This window comes from Taeniopygia guttata, chromosome 4A (genome assembly GCF_048771995.1).
Source record: "Taeniopygia guttata chromosome 4A, bTaeGut7.mat, whole genome shotgun sequence".
Taxonomy (NCBI): domain Eukaryota; kingdom Metazoa; phylum Chordata; class Aves; order Passeriformes; family Estrildidae; genus Taeniopygia; species Taeniopygia guttata.
The window spans coordinates 6,931,730-6,953,061 of NC_133029.1; the positions used below are offsets into that span (position 1 = coordinate 6,931,730).

The following is a 21,332-nucleotide window of genomic DNA, read 5'->3' on the forward strand; positions in this document are numbered from 1 at the left end:
CTACATATATGCAAAAACCATCTATGGAAGCAGCAAGTAAATCCACTGTACATATATTAATCACATAGTTCTATCTTTTTGGTTTGTTTCAATTTCACTTCATTTTTAAATTTTTTTTTTTTAACTTTTTCATTGTTGTGCTTACAGATCCAAGTCCATCTGAGCAATTTGTATCTGGTATTTTTAGGAACTTCCTCTGCCTTGGTCCATCCTGACCCAAAGCAAAGAATGATGTACCATTTTTTAAAAAGCTGAATCAAAGGGAGGGGATCTTCATAAATCACATGATGCATCACATTCCCGGTGTGAGCTGGTCTAAATCCTTCTTTTGGAGGGTCTGGCTGGTCTGTGGGCTCAGTGTGGGGTGACTGGGTGAGGCTGAAGGGCTGGAAACACACTAAAGGTCAGATGAGATGGTGCCTCTGCTATAGCACACAAAAATGTGCCAAGGTCTTTGGCAACCTGGTACTGCTCATCACTCCCAGATGTTTATAATGCCAGTCTGCTGGCACAAGACTCACCCTCTAGTTAGCCTGCAAGTTTGAATAACAGTTTGTACTATGCCAGGGTGTCTAAGGAGATACTTTTCAACAGTGTAATTTGGGAGCTAATGTTTCTTTAAATTATTACTGCGTGCAGCATCTTACATGACTGAACACCTCAAAAAATTTCAAGTATGCAAAAATGTGCCCAGTTGCAATAATGATGGCCATATTTATCCTTAAAGGGTGATGAATCTGTTTTTTGTGGCTGAAAAGACATGAATTCTGATGAAGTTGGGAAACACAATTCCTGACTTGGATACAGCTTTGCTTTTTGGTTTGGGTTTTTTTGTTTGGTTTTTTTTTCTGTTTTTCCTTGTGGAGAGGCAAAATAATTTAAGTGGTTTTCTTTGTAAGGGACAACAGTAAAGGTATATATCAGACAGAAGCAGATCAGGTGCTACTTGCTAAAGGCCCAGCAAGATAACCTTACACTGATAGTCAGGGCACTGTATCTGCGCATTTTGTTGTACAAAGAGAGGTTTGTCTGCGAGCCTGATAACAATATAACATGTTGATTGACTTTTCACATAGGAGAGGGTGTCCCTTTCATGAGTGGCTTGGCTTTTACTAATGCCTTACTGCAGGTAAGCTGATAAGAGAGATTATGGGGATGTAATAAATGAGGCTGCTGGGCACCACCCTGCTGAGTGTTGTGGGAGAGGGCTCTGGCCCTGGAGTGTGTCCCAGCTGTCCTGGCTGGTGTGTGTGCCCAGCACTTGTGTCAGTGTGCCAGCACTGAGCTGTCAAACATCACAGGATGTCCCGTGGGCACAGGGCTGGGCATCCCTCTCCTGCCCCGTGCCTGCTGCCGCTCATGTTCCCAGAAAACGTGATCAGGGCCAGCGTGGATGGGGGTCTGAGCAGCCTGCTCCACTGGAAGGTCCCTGTCCATGGCAAGTGTGGTGGAGTTAGATCATCTTTAAGGTCCCTTTCAATGACAAAAGAAGACAAGCTCACAGAACCAAGGTCCATCGAGGACTGTAAAACACATCTGCCCAAAAAGTGTCTTGGGGAAGTACAACTATGTCAATGGATGTTGTGCCAGGTGGCCCTGTCTCACTGGAAGTGCATAGGAGGAGGCCCTGGTCTCTCAGCTGTGGCTGCTGCTCTGCTGTCCATCCTCTTGCCCTGAAGATGTCCAGGAGAACAGATGATATGTCAGGTGGATCATGGAAATCCTCACTGGAAACATTTTGGGTACAGCTTTCAGAGAACTTTTCGAGCCCTATATGGAAGAAAACGGAGAATGCTCAAATTCTCCAGTCTGCCTTAAAAAGCCTGACCTCTTGGTTCCCCTCTTCAAATTTGAACAAATGTGCTTGTTTCTGTGCAGGTGATTATTGTGGCAATGACCTGGCAGTGCGAGTTGCAGCATTGGGTTGTGGCAGCAGCCAGGAGCTCTGGGAGCTGGTGTTTGCTTAGATGTGGTTGGGTGAGAGTCTGCATGGCAGTATCTCCCTGCCTGGATCCAACAGGTCCCTGCATGCTGCAGACAGCAGCGCTGCATTTTGAAAATTAGTTTTTACATCTTTCCATAAATATAAATGTATCTGTGTCTACATAAATGTGTCCATGAAATAATCAAGCCTGATTAAATGAAGCTCTGAGTTAAATATCTGGAAGATGTTGGGATCTGGATGTAACATGGATGGAGGAAGAGGCGTTACTCGAGATGAGGCTTCCAAAATTAAATTGTTGGAAAGCCCTTGCTGGACTTGTGCACAAACCTGACCACAGAGCCTTTTGCTGGTTGCTGTTGGTCTCCAGAAGAAAGAAACACAGACCTGCCCAGAAAGCAGCCTCTTTTTTAGTTCTTGCCAAAAAGGTATTGGAAAGGGGAAGAAGGATGCTTCTCCAGAGAAACCTCCTAGGATCCTGGTGTTTTAATCCTCATTTCTTTCTCTCTTCTCACCCCTCGCTTTGCAAGTGAAAACAGTATGAACTTGGGTCTGGCCTGCAAATCACTCATCAGTCAGTGCATTACCAGGACAGGATCAATTACTGAGTCAACACTGCTCCGTGTGCTCCAGAAACAGGGGATCCATCATGTGTCAGGCAGGAGCTCTCCTCGGCTGTTGTGCATTAGCCCTGAGCTGTGCACACACATCTGCTGGGGCTGACACCAGCAGTAACATGAACTGAACCAGGTGTGTTTGCCTGAGCACAGGCTCCCCCGATTCCCAGGTGATCTGCAGCAGATCCCTGACCCCTGGTGCTGGGATGGATGAGCTGTGAGCTAGAGGAGGGGTGTCCTCCTTCCCACGGCGTGCCTGCCACCTTCTGTGCTCTGCCTTCTCCCTGCATTCCTGCCCTGGGGCTTTCACAGCTCCAAGGAGGGCCCAGATGGGTTTCTTCCCCAGGAACAAATTTCAGGAAACCAAGTGTTTCTGGAGTCTGCAGGATTTGCCAGCTTTTCTGGGGCATCTTTGCTGGGGCAGAAGTGACTTGGCTTCAAAATTTAATCTCCCCTCATGTTGCTTTTAGGGCAAGCCAGAAACTTTCTGATGGGAGACTTTGTGTTGCAAACTGCCTCTGCTGGAACTGGGAGGCAGTGAAGCATGCTGGGGTTATGGATGGGATTTTCTTGTTTTGTAATAAACTGAAACATCTTTTTCTCTGCTCTTGCAGCAGGGAAGTGAAGCGGCAGCAGCCTGAAGCACCAGGTAGTGCTGTCTGCTTTCACTCCACAGCAGCTTCTTGTCCAAAAGTCTGCTTGAAATTACATTTTTAATTATACCACAATGAAAAAAAAAAAAAAACCAAAAAAAAACCAGAAACAAATGAATTGATTGGACTTTGTTGGAATGGTATGTCAACTTGCCTTTTAGATTTTTTTTTTTTTTTAATTTAAACAACAAAAAATTTGGACACGTTTTGCTTTTGTTCTGTTTTGGAGCAGTAGCACATTCCCCCTCTTTTATGGGAATGGAAATCTGGCACGTTTTGACCAGCTTCTGTTATTTCAGAAAATGTTTTCAATGGTATTTAGGGCTCTCAATGACATCTTGCTGTCTGTTCCTGCTTTTCATTTGCTCTTTGCTTCCCATGGGACTGGGGATGATGCTCTGCCCTTCCCTCCTGCAGGAGGCTGGGCCTGTGCCCATCATGGAGCTTCAATGCAAACCCAGCAGCACCTTCCCTTTCCCACACCTTCCTTCCTTGGAGGGCCCTTTCTGTGTATCCCATCTCCAGGCAGGTGGGATCTGGTGCCTTGGGGCTGACTCTGCTGGGTGCTGGGTGCATCACTGAGTGCCCACGGTGCTGCTGCATCCCTTGGTGGTTCTGTGATGTGTAGGGATGGATGTTTTGCAGTACTGCTGGCTGCTGAGCATCAGGTTTGGCAGCTGGACAGATTGCCAGGGCATCTGTCACTGCCTCAGTCCAGTGCAGGAGTCCCAGCAGGATTTCTAAAATGTAAATTACAACTGCAATGTGAGACACATCCTTTTGCTTTACTATTTTTTTTTCTCCCTCCTTCCTGTTTGAATTCAGTATCTCGAGTCTGAAAAATTGCTGGACTCTAAGCTATTTTGCTTGTGTCTCATGGATACTGGAGACACTTCCTGCACGGGGAGGCAGACATCTGCTCCAGCCTGTTTTTGGAGTTTTTTGTGTCAGACAGCCTGCAGTTGGCAGGTGGGAGCTGGTGGTTATTATCAGAATCTGAGTAATATCCTCTGTCTCCTTGATATCTCTCTGCTGGCTGCTCTGCAGCTTTGGTATGTTTGCTTGTCCTCTTCTGGTTCTCTGTAGATCATTCCAGTAAAAAGTAAATTAAAAAAAAAGGTTGTGTGCTCCCCAAAGTCATCACAGATCACAGCCTGCAGTTTCTCCTCTCTTGTCCACATAAATCACTGCTAAAGCATGTGCAGAGAATGTGAAAGAATGCATTTATACCCAAAACACTCTCCTCTCCCTTTCCCTGTAGAAGCAAACTTCCCCACTTGTGCTCCAGTGCCTGTTCTCAGGGAGCATCTGATGCACCATCATCCTCTATGTCCCATCCTGACTCTTGAAGCTTGATTTAGGTGTGGGCTTTGGTGACAGTCAGAAAGCTTTGCCCTGGACAGCTGGAGTCTGGCAGCTCTTGTGGGGACGGAGGTGCTGAATCTGCCCTCTCCAGGCATCTCCTTGCTGGTTTGGATTTGCCCTTCCCACCCTCATTGGCTTTATTTACTCCAGAATTATCAGGAATGCTCCCCAGCCTCTGCAGTTACCAGAGTTCTTTTTGAATGTTTTTTCCTGGGCCTCAGGCCAGTCCCCCAGGTCTGCTGACCTCCTTGTTTCCAGTGGATAAACATCAGCTGGTGGGTCAGGTTTTGATCCTGGAGGTTCAGCTGATGTCTTTCCCTCTATTTGCGGTCTCTAAATGTTTTTTTGGCAGCCCTGGGCAGCTGAAGGCAGCAGAGGGGGTGCAGCACCATGGGCAGAGTGGGTCTGGTGCAACCTGGGGTTCCCAGCTATAAATAATTCCACTGGACTTGGCCCTCGGGTGCCTGTTGGCTTCAGCACCAGCTTGGTGATACTTAAGTGTCTGCTGGGCCAGACACCTAATATTATTAGCAGACACTAAATAGGTCTCTCTTATTTAGTGGCCTTAATTTATTAAATCAGGCAGAAGTGCCCTTGGAAGAGGAGTGCTGGGAAAGGGAGCAGAGCAAGCTGTGAGTTTCTAATTGGCTGGATCAGGCCCCTGGAGATCCATGGGATCTGCTGCACTAGAGGCTGTGCTATTGCAGTGACTCATAAACAGATGTGCCCAATTTACATTGCAGCTTAATACCTTTGTTTAAAAAAAATTGGCCTTTTTAAAAAGACAAATGTGTTAAAGCAGATGTTTCCAGTAAAACAAATACTTGTGTGATTTACAAACAACTTCCTACCGCCAGAACTCGTTAGAAAATGTGGAAAAAAGAAAAATGGTTCCGTGTACCCAAAATAAGGACATAGCAAGGCAGTAGTGCTGCACACTGAACAAAATTTACTGCTGTGCTTGGGTTGGAAAGCAAGAGGTTAGAGCCTGACTTTGGTTGCTAATTACTAAGGTTCACCCTGACTAGTTGCATATATTAAGGAGCAGAAACCTATCTTTAAAAATACTTAACCAAATTCTGTGATGTAGGATACAGGGTAACTGGGACCACTATATGGGATTGCCTGGAGGCTCCTAAATCCCCTCAATCCCATTGAAACCTACACTGGGGGACTGGAGGCTGCAGGATGGCACTAACCCTAAAGCAGAGCTAACAGACACAGCCCCTAGAGCAAGCCCTACTCTGAGGAATCTCTCTCTGGGCATCTCCCCACAGCAGGATGGGATGCACAGGGGGTTCTGCCTCTGCCTCTGCTTGTCCTGCAGCTCAGCTGTGCCTGTTCACCTGCTCCTCCCAGTTTTTGGGAGGGTAAAGGCAGGCGTGTGCTGAGAAACTCCTGCTGTTGCTGGTCTCTCTGAATTTGCCTCCTGCCCAGCTCCTGCTTGCCCTGCAATTCCAGCACTCCTGTTACCATTTGACACCCCATGTGGCCTTAATGGGTTTCCCAGGCCTCAGCTCCTGCACAGCCACCACTTTTTGTAGCTGCAGGGGCTGGCAATCCCCCTTTGCTTCCAGCTCTCCGCAGCACAGGTATCATATTTTTTTAATGCACTTGTCACCTATTTTATCTAGGCATTTGTTGCAAAAGGAACAGTGACAGCAGATGTTTGTGGGTTGGCAGGCTGCTCCTCTAAATCCATTGTGAGTGCCCTGGGCACATGGTTTGTCCAGCTTCTGAGAGAAAGTCATCCAGGCAGATGGAAAGATGGGGAGGCATCCAGCAAGTCTGAGTGGAGCAAAACGGGAATCAGGAGCAGAGAGGGTTTTGTTTCTTTACTGGAACATTGCAGGAGAGTGTCTGAGGCTGTGTCACACTGTGTGGATTTGTTCCAGTGGAGGATACCAGCTCATCAAACTCTTCAGTGAGGGTGTTTTCATCTTGCAGCACCCCTGCAGTATTGGGGTGCCTGCCCATTGATCTGCTTCCCATGGGAATGGGGATGCCTCTTGCAGCTGGAGAAGCTGGCAGGATGGGGTGGGGAATGTCTCACCCAGGAATTGGGCACACAAGGAAGCAACAAGGATGATGTGAGGAGCTCCTGTTCCTTCTTGTGGATGTCTCATCAAGGGTGTCCAGTTTGTTATTAGGAAAAATGACTGCTCATGTCAGAGACTCTTGAGGGTCCTTAGAAACAGGGACTGAGTGGATGCCCTGAAGGGTGGCTGTGGGATGGGGCTGCCCCTCGTCCTCCAGCTCCCTGGTGTGCCAGCTTTCCCTCCCCTGCCATGAGGAGTGATCCAGAGCCAAACCTGGAATGGCTGCCTCCTCAGGGGGACTTGCTGGGACGTGTCCAGAGGAATCAGAAGTATCCTGGGGGGAGGATTCTGCTGCTTCAGGGTGGCGCAGGGCACTCAGAGGAGCTTTTCTCAGCTCTTCTGTCAGAGTTCCTGAAACATTGCCACAACCCAGCTCAGTTTTACCCATTAGTGAATAGAGGCTTGTGCTTGGTTCTCAGGGACCAGAAGGTTTCAGTGCTTAATTAATTTCTTCAAAGTGGAGGGTGTAATTAATGCCTGTGGTGTGCTTTGAGACCCTTGGGTCTCTTGGGCAGTGTGAAATCTGGTTTGGTCTGTGAAAATCGTTGCTGGCCAGCACCACATGCCAGGCAAGGCCATCTCCGTGTGGCCACTCATCCTGTCACTGTGTTTGGGAGTCTTTTGGTCTCTGCTGGTGCTGTTCTTGTGGAGGCCCATGGGCAGATGTAGCCCAAAATATCCTGTTTCCCCTCGGTGCTGACAGTCCTCAGTCAGTGCAAATTGTCCTGTGGGCATGGAGCCAAATGGGGGAAAAAGTCCCCTCACTCCTTAAAAAGGGGGGTGTCTCTGTCTCCTTCCCTGCCATGCCCACACAGACCTTTGTGATTTGTTCCTGAAGTCCCTTTGTTTTTTAGCAATTTCTTCAAACAAAGAGAGAAAATTGTCACTAGTTGCTTTGGGCTGGCTTTAGAGTAAACCATCTTTCAAAGTCTAGGCAAACAGGGTTAAAAATCGATATATTGCAGCTTAGGAGAGCTAGGCAAATTTCCTTCCTGATATCTTTAAAACTTTTTTTTCCTTACCGCCAGCACTGTTTTTGTGGGTGTTAAACATGAACATAAAGGAGAATGCAACAGATTACAGGTACGTCGAGTTCCAGCACAATCAACTGCCATTATTTAAAGAAGATGCTTTTAACCAAGTCTTTAAAATTCCCCCCTCATTTATCAGTTTTCAGGTGTATAAGTGCACAGAATTGCTCCCTGTCCCACCTCCTCGTGACACCGTCGCTCACGCTCTGGGTGATCCACAGACATTTTATACCACCAAGCATTAACAGAAATGAATTAACACTTTAAAAGTGTAAATGTTGTATTTCATAGGAGTCGGGCAGGATATTTGGAAGGGAAAGAAATGTAAATGGAATTAAATTCTTAAGCAAGATTATTGATACGACAGGACTAAAGAGCTTGGGATTCTGTGAAAAGTGCCTCTTTTCATCCCTCTAATAAGTCCATTACTTGCACTCGGGAATATTTTAAGGTCCTTTTCATGCTGACTCTGGAGTTGAGCATGCTTTGCATTTCAAGCTTTGTCTATGAATCGGTAGAAGCCAAAGTTATTTCTGCTTTAAAATAACAGGAGCAGGGAACAGCTAATCTCTTTTCATTCTGAGTCCTTACATTATTTTACTGGACAGAGTTTGTGTTGGCTACAAAACAGGGCATTCACAAAATCTATGAGAAGGAATTTAGTCTAAGAATGAAGCCTAGATTGCAGTATGCATAAAGACTCCTTTTCCTAAGGCCATTAAGAAATTCCAAATCTGAGCTATTTTGAACAGTGACATTAAATTAGCCTTGCTAATTCCAGTAATTCAAGCCGATAGCTGAGTTTACAAATCTACTAGATGAGGCCTTCCCATAATTACAATCTCAATGTGCTTTTCAGCTAAGGTGAGTTGGCACAAAAAAAAAGATAAATAAATAAAAGCGGGGGAAATGCTCTTTCTGTTCTGGTTTTGAGATGAATATCTCTAAAGAACAGTTAAGCAGCTGTATTGCACCAATAAGACACCCCCTGTCCTGGACTGTTAAGTTCATTTTGCCTCTAATGTGCAAGTGAAATGCAGAGGAGAGACTGCATTTTCCCCAGCTTTGTTTTTTCTGTTGTCTCTTTACAAAGGAGAATTCATGCTGCTGGTGCTTGTAATTCAGGTTTTAGTTCTTTATTTACAGGTAGTAATTCTTCCTGGGAAAAGAAAGAGTGTGACTGGTTACACTCTTTTGTGGGCAGAAAAAAAAACCCCAACCTTTGGTGGATAAATCCAGTTTAGAGCAGGTGGAACAATGATACAAAGGTGCAACCCTTATTATTCCTCTGTACAAAGATGTTGATTTGCAGATCCAAACACAGCTAAACATGCTCAGAGTGATGGAAAGGTTTGGAAAACGTGTTTTCAAAGCCATAAGGCACAAAACCATGAAACAAATAAAATTGAGTGCATTATTTTAAAGGGTGTTAATTTTATTAGAACCAAGCAGAGGTAATATAAGGGCGAACCTAAGTATTCATATCAGCACTTAACTCAGGCTGCAATGTTCATAAAATGTCCTTTTGATCACGCTGTGAGTGTTTTGATCCTTATTCTATGAGCATCATTCAAAGTGACCTAACTGTAGCTCCAAACAGGCATCTGCAGCTGCAGAAGTCCTTGAGCAATAACAGGTCAGGAACTTGAATGTGTGCTCAGCCAGGAATGCTAATATTGCAATCCCTTTTTCTTGTTGTTGTTCCAAATAAGAAGGAAAGGACAAAAACTCTCACAAAATAAAAATTCCTCACAGAAAATTGTCCTGCCAGCATCGACTATGGATACTTGAGTCAAAAATATTAAACAAAATGATTATTTTAATCTATCAGAATAATAATGGCATTGGTGCTAAATAATTTTATATCATCCCCACATGGGTGTTTGACCTTTCTCTTCTTGGTAACATTGTCACCACTGGCACATGGGTGAGTTTTAGAAGACCACCCTGATTTAAGAGGATGTTTTTCTGCTGGGTGCCCACAGGATTGGGGTGAGCTGCAAGTCCTGCAGCTCACAAAACCTTGGCAGCACATTGCACAACCACGTGGAGCCTGTTTGGAGTAGGGATGGACCAAAACACTTGCAGAAACCTGGCAGTCATCCCACGTTGTCCACAGGGTCAGGTATATGCAGCAGATTGTGCCCCAAAATACTGCTTATGGCAAAGTCAGGTAGAAACAGCTCTGCTGTTTTTAGGGGCTGGAGGGATCTGCTTTTGCTCCCCAAGCCTGGGATGATGGCTGGGAAGGAGTGAGGTGGGGTGGGGGGCACAAGCAAGACTCTTTCTTTCTGAGGCAGTGAAAAGATGGGGGAGGCAGAAATGCAATTCTTGATTTCCAGGAAACTCCTATCTCTAATCTCTATAATCCATTTTAGAAGAGATTTTGTGTTTTTGAAGGGATTTACTAACTGGATTACATAGCCTTTTTATTTTGATTTTCCACTATGATTGTGACATTCCTGAGAGTGAGCCATGATTGCTTCAGATAGGATGGAGAAGGAGGCATTTGTGGGCTTGGACCTTGGAGCCCTGTTGAGCTGTCACCTCCTTGTTTCGCTGCTTGCTGGGTCAATGGAGGTGTCCCCAGAACAGTTTGGATTCTCCCACAGGGGCGGTGTGTCCTCATCCCTGGCACCTTCCTGTGGCTGCAGCAGCTGACCCGGAGAGATGCCAGGCAGAAGCCCAGGGCCAATCCCCTCCATCCCTTGCTCCCCCCTTCTGGAGTGGGAGCAATCCAGGTGGTCTCCTTGAGCTCCAGCAGGGTCCCAAGCAGGACAGGGAGGCCCTTGGCCCCCAGGAAAGTGTAAGTGTGATGGCAGAGGCCCAGCACAGCCCAAGCACTGCAGCCACAGTGTCCTGGTGCTCAGCAGGGGTACACTGGGATTCCCATTGGAACTGCCCACATTCAGATCCAGATTTTAGCACCATCATTCCACCAGTGCTTTGGGATCAGGGTTTGCTCTCGGCCTGGGAGAGCGGCAGGGAGCAGAAATCACCCAGGATTTGTGTCAGATGTTACAGACACCCAGTGAGCAGCTGGGCTTAATTTGGGTCTTTCTTCAGTGCCATGCAGTACAAAGCCAGATCCTGGAGTCAGACTGCAGAGGCTGTTCCTGGGGCTGCTTCCAGTGCAGGGAAGATGTCCTGAAGCTGTTAAAATGTTCCACCCTGTGAACCCAAACTTTCTTGTATATAAAGTGGAAAAGTTGGGTACAGTGATGCTTCCCAGGACCTTCTGCATTATCCCATTTTTATAGGCTGAAGTCACTTTAATGTTGTTTTAATGCAGGGCCAAGATTTTTTTTTATTTGTTTATTTATGCAGGTTAACACAATGAGAAAAGCCAGGCGATGCTGTTGCCACTTGGCTCCCTTCCCTTGGCAGCTCTCTCACCTCAGCTCCTGCTCTGTGCAAACATTCCCCTGGCATGGACAGGGGGAGCTGGCTGTCCATCCGTGCTGGTGACCCTGGGCAGTGTCAGAGCACAAAACCTCGGGAAGTTTCTCCAGGAGCAGAGCAGAGGAGCATGGAGTACCACCATGCCTGGTCCTACCTGCCAGCTCTACTGTGGGCTGAGCAGGTATGTCCATGCACAGCCCAGATTCTTGGGTTTTGACCTGAAATCTCAGTTGAAATATTTCCCTTGGCATCCTGAATTGTAGCCTGGTGGATGTCCAGGGATTTTTCACTGAGTGTAGACATTGCACAAAGTCCTTGTCCCTTCTGATTGAAGAGGCACATTCCGGGTTGCCTACTTGAAGGAGGCATGCCACAATCCCCTGGTCTCTGTGGCCTGGGCACTTTCAGGACTGGTTTCCACACACAGTGAGTCACAAAGGAAGGTGTCAGATGTTCCTGGGTACCATAACACCACCATGAGCTTTCCAATCAAGCATTGAGAAATATCCTCCTGCCTTGAGGGCTGCTTTTAGTGTTAACATCTGGAAGGCAGCGACCATCGCATTCCTCTTAGGACTACATTTTGTCAGGTCCTGCTAATACCTGAATGTCCTGAGCTTAGAGAGTTGAAGGCCAGCATGTAGCAAGAAAGATCGTCCTCTCCTGGTCATATCCAAGAGCTTTTGGGGAAGAAAACATGAAGGACAAAATTTCAGCTAGATGGGAGTATGTTGTTTTCAGTCATTAGAGGGAATATGAAGCATTTCATTTTGCTCTTCTATCATTGGGAACCTTACTTCCCCAAATCAAGAATGTATGGAGATGTCTCAGGTGACTCAGAATGATCAGAAGGGATCTCTTTGTGATTTAGATCTTGGAGCTCTCCAGGCAGGAAGAAATTACTCCACATCTGGGTGGGCTGAGATACTGGGGGATCTGCAGGACCATTGCTTGCCCAGTCCTGTATTGCTGCCACTTAAATAATTTCACTTCTATTTGTACTCTTCTGTTTACAGCTAGTCCTCTTTTTATTTCTTGACTTCTGTCTTTGTAGGTGTTTTTGGTTGTACATGTTTAGCTCCCTATTTTTCAGTGCTTTTCTTCTACGCTCCTTTAGGTAGCAGCTCTTGTTCTGGACTGTACATCTGGATATCAGACCAGGGTAATGCTGCTTCATCAGCAAAGTACAAGGACTCCAGCACTTCCAATTAATAATGCTAATGAGATTTGTTAATTTTTAATAGATTACATGAGTGCATTCTGCTAAGCACATTTTTGTGGCTCCTCTCCGTGAGTGCAGTTCAGAAACTCTTTCACGCTCTGCCAAGGGGAAAATGAGGAATGCAATTGCAGATGCCAGATTCTCTTCAGGGTAGATCTAGAACAAATCAAGGACCAAAGAAGAATATAATGAGTACATTTTCAAAGTAAATACAGGCCCAGATCATAAATTATGGCCCTTCCTTGCCACCATCCTCTGGCCAAGGTGGGGGGAAGGAGCAGTTGCTGGAATTGGGGTCATGGTGCAGCCCCTCTGCCTGTACACAGTGTTGGGTTTTGAAGGTGTTTTGTCCCTTCAAAAACTTGTGGATGTGTGTGGAGAGACTTTTGTGGTAGAGACTTTTTGTGGTAGAAAGACTTTTGTGGAGACTTGTGTGGAGGCTGGGGAGGCAGGGTGTGCACAGTGTCTGCCTCACAGGACTCACTGCCTCGGGTACCCCAAACAGCACCTGGTTACACCCCTGGCATGGGTGATGGACCTTCCTCACATCTGGGTCCCCCCAAACCAATTTACTGCTGCCTTCCAGAGAGCATTGATCCTAGGGGAGCTTCCTCCCCCGTTGGTCCTGGGTTTGTGGTGGTGCCTGTGGTACCTGTGTTCTCTGGGTTGTGTTTAGCGTGTGCTGCAGGCCGCGGGCCGGCAGTGGCACACCAGCAGCTGAGAGGTGGCAAACAAGCAAGGGCGGGAAAATTCTTGGTTTGCAAATCAGCAATCCCAAACCTGATTCCTTTGGGCTTCTGCCCAGGAAGTTGGTTTTACCCCTTGCTGCTGAGCCATGCCAGGCTCTCTTGGCCATGTTGCCGATGGCAGCAGGGTGATGTTGAGCTGGATTTTTTCTTCTTTCTTTTTCCAAATCCATATTGCCAAGAGCCACACCTCCTAAATTGCTGTGGAGGAGGTGGAAAAGCAGAGGCACAAGACCATGCACATGCTGCACATCCATCTCAGTGATGTGTGCCAACACAAGCACCACGGCCAGCCCTGGCTCAGCGCTTTAATTACACACCGGCGCGGCCGCACCTACGGCTGGGCTGTTGCAGCTCGTTGTGCAAGAAGACAACTGGCAAACCTGTTGGTGCTCCAGGATTTTAATGGTAATAAGCCAGAGGGCAAAACCTCCCTGATGAGATGAAACCATGCTTGGCTAGGTGTTTGGAAGAGTTTAAGGTGTTTTGGAGAAGCAGAATGCTGGGAATCTCGGCTGTATCCATGCAGCTGTGGCTGTTTGTGCCGTGTAACCCAATGGATGGTTTCAGGTGTTGTCTTTGGCGAGGCAGAAGTGTGTTTGTAATATGAGCTGTTTGCATGAAAAAAAAAAACAGATAACTGCAGGCTGAGGTGAGCAGAGCTTTTGGTGTTCCAGGAAGTGTTTGGGATGAAATTAGACAGTTCTTGTACATTTCAGGTGCAAACACCTGTGGGAATGAAATGCTTGGTACTGTAGAGAAGGAGAGATTTGGGAGCCAAGGTGAAGCAGACTAGTCTGTGGAATTACAGCTTCTTATGCTTCACCTTGCAATGAGTCAACAGTTTGGGCTTGACTCAAACATCTCCCTCTTTAAGAGATCCTGTCCTGTTTTGGAGACAGCCAGTCTACTGTGTCTATTGGCACCTTCTTCTCCACACTGAAGATGCTTTAAAAAATTGAACAAAGCAACACGCTCTGGATATTGTAATTTTCAGTGGCAATGGTAGCATATGCTTTCCTAGGGAAAAACAGTCCTGAAGGAAAGATGCAGGCAGATGCTGGCAGGTGCAGAAGCTTGCCAAGCTGCCCTACCTGTCTGTGACATTTCTGCATGATGTGTTTTGCATTCACTGTAAACATGATCCATTCCCTTCACACCACAGTGTTTCCATCATCTGCAAATCAGGGGCATCACCACAGCAGCCCTGCTGGCTGAACATGCTGTGTTAGGCTTAATGGTTTCACCTGTGTTGGGATCCCCTCACACCCGTCACCGCTGCACGAGGCACTGGCAGAGCTATCAAGTGACAGGGGGAGGCAGTTTTCATGCCTGGCCATCCATTATGGCTCTGTTACTATATTGGGTCCATGGCTGGAACCATCTGCTGGGGCAGGCTTGGCAGGCAGGCAGCCCAGATGCCTGGCTGGGAGATGCCTGGCTGGGAGATGACATTCCCTGGCTCTGGGCTCTGGGCAGCCGCCGAGCCAGCCTGCTGCAGCAGGGCTCTTGGAGGTCATTTGCCAGACATTTGCTAGCAGTTCCTTGCTCAAGCCCATGTTGTCCATTTTGGGGGGGAAAAAGGGTGTTTTGGTAGGCAGCGTTGGATTGGCAGAGCGAAGCCTGTGTGCCAGTACTCTTCTGCCCAGCTCCTGCTGTGCCAGATGCCATGGGACATTTTATCCCAACTCAAACCCAACTTTCTCCCAGTTCAGCCGCCTCCAAAGCTGGGGTGGTTCAGCAAGAAGAGCTTTCTAATGACTCCTGCCAAATAAGCTTGTGCAGAGTCAGTATGGCAGAGTCAGTAGGCATTTTCCCTAATCCATGGGAAAATGCCTCCGCTTTATTCTGTGGATGCGGAAAGCGCGCGTTGTAGGGCTGGCGCCGGGTTTTGTCATCCACGCCGCGAGGCCATTGAAGCTGCTGCTGTCCTGGGAGCACAGCGCAGCAGCTTTGTGTTAGAGGGGCTTTGGTTACAAAAGATGCTTCCGGAGGGACCGGCTTGTGTGCGGCTGGAGACCTTTCACCAGCTGCGCGAGGATTGCGGGAAACGGCCCGGCACGCTCGGCTTGCGTGAGGAGGGGAGAGAGCAGCACAGCTAATGATTGACTATTATTTTAAAGGGATTATCTAATCTGCAGCCCAGAAGACAGGAGGGACCAAAATGAGTGAAGATTGAATTTGCAATTAGTGCAGATTGTTGGTAATACCCCCTGGACTCTGATTATAAACAGAAACAGATTTTTCTGGTTTCCTGCCCTCCCCCAAAAGTCTTTGCAGGCCAAAGGGCCACTTTGTACTGAGCAGCTGATGCCAGTGAGTTGGGTGATCAGAGCTGGAGTGGTAGAGATGTTTAATGCAGAAGGTGGCTGGGTAGAGGGGAGGCAGAGGAGTACCTTCCTTCACGTTATTTTGAAGCATAAGGGCAAAGTTTTGGGTGGACATGGCCAAAATGGAGTATGTGGAAGGTTAATTTCAGTTCCCCCACCAACCATCCTGCAGCTCTGTCCCTGATGCCGAGGCTCCTTCACTCCTGGAGGCTGTGGGGGCAGGAGGTGCAGGGATGTGGAGGTGACCAGGTCTAACCAGGGATCCTAACAAAAGCTGGAAATTACAATGGAGCCCTCTCAATAACTACCTGGTTAGGAACATTTGCTGATTTGGGTTCCTGGATTTGAAATATGTTTATTATCAATAATATAAGCAGTAAGACAAGAGGCAGTGGGCAGAAACTGATGCACAGGAAGCTCCATCTGAATATGAGGAAGAACTTTTTTAATGTGCAGTGACTGAGCACTGGAGCAGGTTGCCCAGAAAGGGTGTGGAGTCTCCCTCACTGGAGATAGACTCAATCCTGTGCATTGTGCTCTGGGGCACATTGTGCATTGGGCTTGAGAGGGAGCTTGGACCAGATGACTCACTGTGATCCCTTCCAACCTTACCAATTCTGTGATTCTGTGATGTATATTTTTAATGCTGTTATTGCCTGGATTGGTTGCCTGAGGTCTGTTAGAGGCTCATACCTTCTATTTTCCTTTCTACTGATGTAGCAAAGGTCATTACAAACTAAGTGAAAGGGATTTGCAAGGGTTACAGATCCATTATTAATACAAAATAAAAGCTGTTTGGCTAAATCCATCACGCCTAAAAATACAGTTGGGCCAAATAAGGAGAAGGATACAATAGAAGGAACAGTGAAAACAAATGGCACACCCAAGCACTAAACTTCTGAAGCAGTTAAGGCAAGGAAAATAGCATTCTAATCTCTGATGACAAGAGGGTTTCTGTTCCCTTCTCTTTAATTTGGCCAGAAGAGAATAGAGAGAGAATCACCATCCCCATTTGGGTGAAATGCTGTGATTTAAAAAATTACCCTTACTCAAGTTGAGGTGAAATCCCAGAATTGGAAAATTTCCCACGCAAAGAATATGTTTGGAACACTCATTTTGGTACTGGCTGAACATTTCCAAGGGGATTCAGCTGCTGCATTGAGACCCGTGCAGGAACTCGAATCTCATAAATTACATCCCAGAACAAGACTGTAAATGGGGCCGTCAAAACCCTTTGTGCTGTTAAGGACCTTGCTGAAACACTCTTTTGTTTCAAATTTCTTTTCTAAAGGGAAGGCAAGAGTAGTTACTCAATTCCTAGGGAGTTTTTTAGGTTTGCTAGGATGTCCACTAGGAGAATATTCTGCCCCAAAAGCTCTCATGATCACTGGTCTGGGAGTGTGTGGGTGCCCGACAGTCTTGTGACCCCATGGAGCATCTTTTAGGTTTCAGGAGCCTTTGCAATGTGTGGAAATACCTTCCAAAACACACCAGGGCAGGTTGTGATCCAGCATTGTGCCAGCTGAGGAGTCTTGTGGCATACAACCAACTGTGAAATAATCTGCTGTGTTTTATTAACTCCAAATCCCTTCACTTATTTTCCAGAAATGAGCTTGGGAAAATAAGGTGGTGCTGTCAGGCTGTTCCCAAACTGCCCTGAAGCCTGAGCGTGCCTTGTGCCAGAGGGACTTGTTCTTTCTGTGCTTGGAAAGTCTCCCAGCACATCCCTTCAAGGTGGCACCTTTCTTCCCTGCTCTTCCCGCGGGTGTGCAGTGCCAGAGGACAGCAACATATCTGTACTATTTAGAAAAAGCAGGAAAGCAGTGGAAAAGAGGAATTGCAGTATTTGTGGGAATCTACTAGAGAATTCAGTTTAGCAGGCGGGTTCTGCTTGCACCTGGCCCTCTGTGTGCATGCAAAACTGTTCCCTTTGAGCCATTTCTGACCTCCTTTGATGGCCTGGGCTGACTCACTTGTCATGCTAACATTGTTCTGCTTTTGTTTTGCAATGTTTGGGTATTTTTTGATTAAGAAATACTGCTTGTTTGCCTTGGCAGTGGTGTTCATTGGATTGATGTGGCATTTTTTAGATAGAGTACTTATTCAGTCTCTTGAATTCTTTCTCAGGGGTGGGGTGAGATGATCCAAACCTTTCCAACATGCTAGTGATCCAGGAGGCTTGTAAAAGTCTTGAGCCAGGGTCTCTTCTGATGGAAACCACCAGTTTCCTCCAAGTCCCAAGGCCAGGCTCTGAGGATAGGACAGACAGGCTTACCTGATTCCCATTTGGGTGAGAAACCTGGACCCCAGAAGGAGATGGCAGCAGCACAAGCAGGGGAGCAAGGGCCCCACTGCCTTGAGAACAAGCATGAGTGCACCCACTCAGTCCAGCTGATTGACAGGTAATGCCCCAGGTAGATCTGGCTAATGGCATCTTAAAACACCTTTTTCTCTTTGTTCTCAGCCCTGAGATTTGCTGGTGTCTTGTCTTTCCACATTGTCTATTTGGAATTCCGTATTCTTCCCTGACCCAGCCAGACAAGGGCAGCTGCAGGTCCCTTGCAGCCAGTGATGGGTTGCCACAAGCTTTCCCCTCTGTTAAAGTTATGCTCCTCTGCCAGTACTACCCAAAATTTTATACTGGATGTTTTCTTTGATTGAAACCCACATGTGCTTCATCTCAAAGTCACCATGTTGCAACAGCAGCATGCCCAGAGTGCATGATCCATTCACATTCCTTCCTTTGATGAGGTGGACCAGGGATGGGATGTGTTCTCAGTGCTATAAGGAGCATATTTTGCACAGTCTTACATAAGATTGCAGGAATGCAGAGCTCCTCAGGTCCTACAGCCAGAAGGCTTTGGTGAGCGAGGCCTTCTGCTGACTCTGGGTTTGGGGAAGTGTTAGTGCTCGCCAGGATTTCCTCACTCCTGCACTCATCATTCTTGTGCCTGGGGAGCAGACACAATTTGCATTGCTAAACACCCCCTCCAAAGCTCAGCTGGTTTTCTTTGGGAGTAGCTTTCCTGTAAGGCACATCCCTTATCTCTTTTGTTTTCCTACTGGAGCACCTCACAGTTGGGATTTTTTGGTCTCTCCATTTGGTGTAGGGTACTGAGACTGGTGGATGCAGGACTGACAAGATGTTTGCTAAGCTCTTCTGGCCCATCAAGCCCTGTGATGCCTTTGACTGTGCCCAGACCCAGCTGCCCTCAGCTGTGGCATGGGCAGCCCCAGAACCCCAGTTTTTGTGGTTGCTGGATGTGCTGTGTCAGAATGCTGACACACACCACGTGTTACTGACCACCTCTCTCCTTCTGCTTTCAGAGCTGGCGTATGACCTGGACATGGACGACACCTCTGCAAATAAGCAGCTTCTGAATCAGCAAAGCAAAGACGGTGCTGCAGCCCCCAGCAGCAACCCTGGGAGTGCAGCCACCCACCCCAGTCCTGCTGCTGGCATTGCCCTGGTCCTCCCGCTGCTGCTGGGCCACCAGCCGTGAGCAGTGCTGGTGGCATCACTCCGTGTCCCTCCATGCATTTTTTTAGTGAGGAAGATATTTGGAACCTCTTCTGAAATATATGCACATTGCCAAAAACAGGACAAATGCCCTGAGTCAGTTTTTCAAGACTCTTCACAGAAAAAAATCCCAAATTAAAAATGTGTTGGTTCATGGCAAACTAGTAAATATCTAACAGTGCTTTTTAAAGATAATCCTGTTAAATATAAGCAGGTTCATATTAAATTGTGTTCCTTGCAGTTTTTGGACACTGAGGTCTCCCTTGCTGTTAAGGTGAAGACCAAATTTTATTTTGAGTTGTTCAAACATGCATGGGGTACAGAACACCTGTGGTTTATGAAATACTCTCAGCAAATATCATACCCCTGATTCCTAGCTGACTTAATACAGATTTTTTCTGTAGTTCAGGCGGTTTTTGTACTTACTCCAAATTGAAGTTTCACCCCTGGGAATCTGGTCAGGACATAACAGAGAGCATGTGAAGACAGGGGAGAGAGATCAGACACTTGGCAGGAGGAAGGATGCTGTGGAAGAGAAGCTGTCCTGCACTGGGATTGTGGTGAAGATGTGCTCCCCTGGGCGCAAAGCCCACCTGCACCATGGCAAGTTGCAGGTGATTTTGCTGCTCACCCCCCAGCCAGGTCCTGAAGCCCTTCACTGCAGGTGGCTGATCCCCACCAGCATCCTTGTGGCACGTGCAACAACCTGGTTTCATTCTTCAGAAGTGAAGCACCTCCTTTCCCACGGGAAACCTGCAAGCACAGCTCCAGCCAAAGGACCGACGGCGGGGATGTACACGCTGTGCTTTGCAGGGTGAACAATGACTGTCCAACGTGTTGTGCTATGAAAGGGGAAAAGAAAAGGATTTACAGCCTTTTACAGGAGCCTGAGGCAGATGAGACTCTTACTCATGTGTTTCTTTGCATGTTCCTTTACGTAAGCTATCTCTAAAATAAAGATTGGTTGCTCTCTAAGTGGTGCCCTGGAAGTAGCCTCCCATGTGTGTGAGACAATAGCTGGTGTTGTACTGGATGGGCAGCCTGGGAACACCAACTGTGCCCAGCTCAGGGACACCAGCACTTGGCTTGGTCTGATTAAATGGATGGGCTGGGTTTGGTTTGGTTTCTGGCCAAGGTGGTTGCATATTTCTGTTTAAGATCTGCCTTTACTAGAGTGTTTATAGCTGCAGTATCTTAAGCTTCAGCATATGTACGTGTGCATACACCCCCTCACACACACGTGCATGCTTCAAATATTTGTGTGCATCAGGCCTCTTTTACAGCAGCTTTATCTTTAGGAGAAAGTAGATCATTCCAAACCATGTAGTCAGATGGTTTGGAGGGTAGAAACTTTACCCAGTCTAAGTGGTGAGGCTGACCTGTCTGTCTCTGATTTGAGGCCTTGGAGTTGTGGAGTTGTGTGAAGTGCTTTGGGTTTGTGGCAGAAGGAGAGATGATTGTTCCTCCACTCCTCTGCATGGAGATGTTAACTCCCAGTTCACCACTCCTGATGCAAAGGAGCAGATCTGGGCTAACCCATGGCATGACCTGATGGTTAATTTTTGGAGACCTGTCCTCTGGGTTTCAGAATCCTCGTGTCCCATCCATGCCAGGGTGAGTGCTGGGGGTGTTTGGGCAGTGATGGTAACATGTGATATTCCTATAAGAGCTGATTTTTTTGCATCCATGCACTGTGATGTGGTTTTATATTTTACATGTTTCTGTATTTTATATTTTACATTTTCACAAACAAACTGCAATCCTCTCTGTCTCTTGGGACTGTGCTTTGCCCCTGGGTCAGAGGGGTCCTGGTGCATGAGGTGGTGCAAGGGAGAGCTAAGGGTGGTGCTGGCAGAGGCATTTCTTCACCTTCCTGCTGCTCAGCTCTTGTTCTGGCCCAGCTCCTCGCATCATCCCAGCTCTCTGTGCTCCAGCTGGCTGAGCCCCTGAGCCTCTGCTCCACCAAAGGGAATATTTTATTAGCGCCACTTGAATTTGAATCGCTTCATCCCTTCTGATCATTTTCCTTTCATCCCCTGGGAGCACTGGGGGTGGAAGTGGGCTGCTGGGTTTGTTCAGAGATGATGTGCTGCCTCTGCCTCGCCAGGTATCGCTGGTACCAGTGCAGGGACATCATCTCCTCTAATAGTATGTCAGAAATGTTCTGTGTGCTCCTGCTTCCTTAGATAAGCAGCAGGATGGGAGGGTGGCAGCAGTTTTTCAGTACAAGTCCAGTGTGTTTTCTCTCTGAGGACTGGCATGGGCTGTGCCTTGCTGTGTCTCACAAAGCCTGGCGGGTTCTCCCACTTGCATCACCACAGTGCGATGCTGATGCTTCTCAGCAGAAAACCCCTCTGAGGCATGCTGAGCCTGGCTTCCCTTTGCTGTTTAGCAAAGCTGTGCTT

General features: G+C 47.2%; 1 protein-coding gene across 1 annotated transcript in view; it reads left to right on the top strand.

Annotated features, from left to right (window-relative positions):
* The window catches only part of GPC3 (glypican 3), a 140,470-nt gene extending 120,568 nt beyond the window's left edge, over positions 1-19,902 (top strand). Inside the window, exon 8 of the mRNA XM_030272529.4 lies at positions 18,735-19,902. Within this exon, the coding sequence (XP_030128389.4) occupies positions 18,735-18,910 (176 nt within the window). The 3' untranslated portion in view covers positions 18,911-19,902. The remainder of the gene's footprint in view (positions 1-18,734) is intronic.
* The last annotated feature ends 1,430 nt before the right edge of the window (positions 19,903-21,332 follow it).